Source organism: Triplophysa rosa, unplaced genomic scaffold (genome assembly GCF_024868665.1).
Source record: "Triplophysa rosa unplaced genomic scaffold, Trosa_1v2 scaffold488, whole genome shotgun sequence".
Taxonomy (NCBI): Eukaryota; Metazoa; Chordata; class Actinopteri; order Cypriniformes; family Nemacheilidae; genus Triplophysa; species Triplophysa rosa.
In genome coordinates this window covers 1-4,402 of record NW_026634495.1, presented here as the reverse complement: position 1 = coordinate 4,402, position 4,402 = coordinate 1, and the positions used below count along the sequence as shown (strand labels likewise).

General features: G+C 38.2%; 1 protein-coding gene across 1 annotated transcript; it reads left to right on the top strand.

Moving 5' to 3' along the window:
* Nucleotides 1–1,252: 1,252 nt before the first annotated feature.
* Nucleotides 1,253–4,089, top strand: LOC130550940 (polyphosphoinositide phosphatase-like; the record flags this gene model as incomplete). The annotated part of the gene is made up of 5 exons (XM_057328474.1): nt 1,253–1,365; nt 2,143–2,229; nt 3,564–3,662; nt 3,756–3,879; nt 3,942–4,089. Coding segments are annotated over exons 2-5 (434 nt in total), but the record flags the coding sequence as incomplete, so codon positions are not given.
* Nucleotides 4,090–4,402: the final 313 nt, after the last annotated feature.

Genomic DNA, 4,402 nt, shown 5'->3' with positions numbered 1-4,402 from the left:
ATAATATGCAGAGAAAACCCAGTCCTCTGTTTGGTGATCCCTTTGTGTTACGTACCTTATCAGTATTACAAAGTATTCTAAAGTATTTAGATTAAGTTACAGAATCTAACGAAATACGTTACAAATGACTTTTTAAAGCATGCATTTTGTAATCTATAGTGAAATTCATTTTAAAAGTAACCTTCCCAGGCCTGCATGTTTATTTCAGCAAGTGCACTTCCCTCTTATAAATGAAATGTTATGTTTTATATTTAATATAAATATGTACACTGTAAAGATTATTTAAAATTATATTCAATTGGCTTCTCAAGTCTTTTCTTTAATATTTCATAATTTTTAATAGTGAAAGTGACCTATGAGTCAGATATGGTGACCCATACCCGACACGTGACCTCTGCATTTAACCCATCCAGAGAGTAGTGAACACACGCACAGCAAGTGGTGACCACACGTACACCCGGAGCAGTGGGCAGCTGTCACTGGAGCAAGTAGGGGTCAGGTGTCTTGCTCAAGGGCTCCTCAGTCGTTACCCGCCGGCCCTGAGGATCAAACCGGCAACCTTCTGGTCACGAGTCCCACTTATTGAACACATATTTTTTACAATATATATTATCAAAATGACAAAATGTCAAATGCACTCTCATTTGTAAGTCACTTTAGATAAAAGTGTCTGCAAAATTAATAAATGCTAAGTAATATAAAAACCGTATTAAAATAGATAAACAAACACATAACAAAATTTCAACATAACAAAATTAAACTACACAATATACATAACATACAAAGATAGTATACAATATATATAAATAAAAGCTAATTCAAAGCATTACTAAAACTGCAAAAAACAACTAAAAAACAGTTTTTATAGTTAAATGGTTATTTGCATGTTTTTTCCCAATATATAAAGTTATAAGTTAGATTTTAAACAGTACTTACATTGACGTCAAACCAACACTGTGTTTAATATCTCGTGGGTTCGAGGAAACACACAGGACACGTGTAACGTTAAATGTCTTTTATCAAACGTCATAATCTGGTTGATCTTTATGCCTACATCCGAACTCAACATCATAAATACACAGCATTAAAAACACCGAAAATGTGAATGTTGTGCGTCATCATAAACAAACAAACAAACAAACAAACAGTCTGTATCAGATTTGTTTTCAAGCCCGGTGGCGTGATCGTTTTTTTAATCGCTTTTTTCTCCGGGATAGTTTTTGTCCCCGCGGAGGCTCCGTCTCATCTGACTGAACGACAGCACGATGACAGTCACATGATGTCGTTTACACGCGTGACGACTGTTAGTATCTAACGTTTCACATTTATTTTCATATATATATGGACGCGTATGTTGAGCGTGAGGTTAGTATGTTCTTTTTCCCTAATTTTGTTATGAATATAAAAAAGAGTCACAGTTTATTGACATCAACAGCTCCCTCATGTGAACATTTATGATTATTATTTAACTGCAGTAGCAATATTTGATGCGGAAGTTTGCTCCTACTCTTTTAGGTTTACTTTGCTTCTAAACATTTACCATGCGTGATTACTGCACTGTTACTGTAATAAAACCCAGATTTATATTCACACGCGAGTGTTACAGTGTGCTCGTGTCTGATTATTAAAGTGAAGTGTCTTAAATATCTCCTGTAGCGTCTGAAGGCTAGTAAACACTGTCAATATACTGTTCTGTTCATATATTTGAACTGGTTTTTAATAGTGCGTGTTGTTTACATGAGCACCAGTGAATGTTTGTTTTGTTGTGTTTTAGTTGTGTAATCGTGTTAAAAGCTAGATTGTATCACTAGTTTTCTTATTCAGTTTCACTAAAGACAAAGAGGGGATCCCTGCCGAAATCTCACAAAATATACGGTCATTCATAATTGATGTTACACACCATAATCATGTGAAGAAAGGACATGTAAACTAATGAACAGCATTCAGCAATCTCCATGACGACTGCAATGGGATGAATTGATAAACATCGCAGGGATGCTGCAGAAAGATCAGAGAAATGATACTGGCAGCCTTGTCCAGAAATATAAAAGCATGTTTTGTGTTTGTGAGTGCTTGAGTGCAGAATGCAGAATTGCACGAACACTTGAATGATGAATCCTGAGGTGTTTGGTGTTGTTTCAGGGTGTGAAGGACTGAAGCGTCATTATGCCCCTGACAGCGGCTGTGATCGGCGGTGTTCAGAACCTTGTGCTCTATGAGACCAGAGCTGTGAGTCTCAACATTTCATCTCTTCAACACCGAGAATAAAGCCATGGCATTGTCCGGTAGTGTGGGTGACATGTTGAAATACGTTCTTATATAATATTGTAAATGAAGTTCTGTAACATTTTCACATAGATCATAAATCATTTGAAACGTCCTGGGGCCACTTGCATCATCAGACTTTTATTTTGACTGTGTATTATGTTGTGATGAAGATGATGCTTGTGTTTTATGTACTTTATGCTGTTTTATAAAAGCAAAGAGGCACTTCGGGTGATGTCATGTTGGATCGGCACACATTAGCTGAGACATGACCGCTGATTCTCTTGTTTGTTGTTTGTGAATGTAAGGCCCAGGGAAATGAACGTTAATGTCCTGTCTGTGTCTGTAGATGGCGGTGTTCAGCTTCTGTCGAACTTCACTCTTGAGTGGGCTCTGTATATCTGTACATGAATGTATTTACACCCAAATCATTTGTTGTAATGAGTAGTCTGAGCTGAATTCTGTCGTCATTAATGCATCCTCATGTCATGTCAAACCTGTGTGAGATTCTTTCTTCTTCAGAGCACAACAGAAGATATTTTGAAGAATGTCGATCATTGAATTCCAATGGCTTCCATTGTGTGAACACAAAACCACTGAGACATTTCTCAAAATATCTTCTTTTGTGTGTTCCACTGAAGAAAGACGTTTACAAACACACGAGAGAGAAGAAATGATGACAAATGTTTCTTAAATTCCATTTTTTCATGTGAAGTCATTTTTGTGTTTTGTTTGACCATTGGGCAGTTCACTTGTGTGCATATTAAAATCCAAGTTTAATACGCCACCAGTAAATACATTTTTATGAAACCGTCGCGAAGATGTTCAGATTGGTTGCTAGGGCACTGCTTGATTGTTCTGGGTGGTTTCTAAGGTGCTGGCAGGTGGTTGCTAGGGCATTCCAAATATTTCTTTAGGCCACTTTTGTTCTGCTCAAATGTAGATTGTAAAACGGTGATAGAGACAGACAGTGCAGTCCTCAGACATACAGAACACATCACATCACACGTGTGTAGAGCGTAATAGCAGCGCGTGTCATACTCGCATGAAATCTGTCCTAATAAACCTCTGTTTCTCTGTCCTCGTCTCACTGTAGCAGACATCTTACAGGCTTTATTTTCCTCATTACAGTTTGTCATTCATGACGTGTAATACGAACGTGTTTCAGTGACATTCACACATTGGTGTTTATGTCAGCGCTGCTGTAAATGGCAGAAAAATGTATTTTGATTGATTTGAATGTTTCCAACTTATTACAATAAATGAGTTTCGAAAAAATGTTTGTTTGATTTTCTCAGAGGTATTTTCTGGTGGGCAGTAATAACGCACAAACCAAACATCGTGTCCTGAAGATCGACCGCACTGAACCACGAGATCTGGTGATTATTGATGATAAGGTGAGCTGAACTCATTGTTATGATTCTTTTATCCAGCGGTGGTTGTAGATGAGATCACAGTCATGAATGTGTGTGTGTGTGTGTGTGTGACAGCATGTTTACAGTCAGAATGAAGTACGTGAGCTGTTGGGCCGCTTGGATTTGGGCAACCGCACTAAGATGGGTCAGAAGGGCTCCTCCGGCCTATCCAGAGCCGTGTCTGCCTACGGCATTGTGGGTAAGACATTCTCCTGACTTGATTGTTTTATTTCTCCTCCGATGAGTTGTGCATTCATGTAGTTAAAGAGTGCTGTAATGGTGAGATTTTTAGATGGACGCTGCAGACACGTGTCGGAAAAACACTTCAGACGTGTGAGGAGGCTCATGCTGTTTACCCGTTCACCCACGGGCAGCTCGTCACTATAGAAACATGTGATGTGAAGGAAAGGTTTGTCCACTCTTGTTTGAGATGAGACCCTTTACATCCATCATCTCTCCCATGGCAAACAGGTCTGCAGCGGTATTCAACATTATTGTGTCACATGACACAAGTGCCTCAGAGTTTATAACGGTTACAGAACTGATGATCAGCTCTAATCTGATTGGTTAATTCACTTTCTGACACTCAGGGATTTTATTGTTTCCTTATTAATACAACTATCTTGTTTGACACACCTATTCTAATCCATTCCATTCTATTCTACTCTATTACAATCTATTCCATCACATACTATTCTATTCCATTGCATTGCGTACTATTC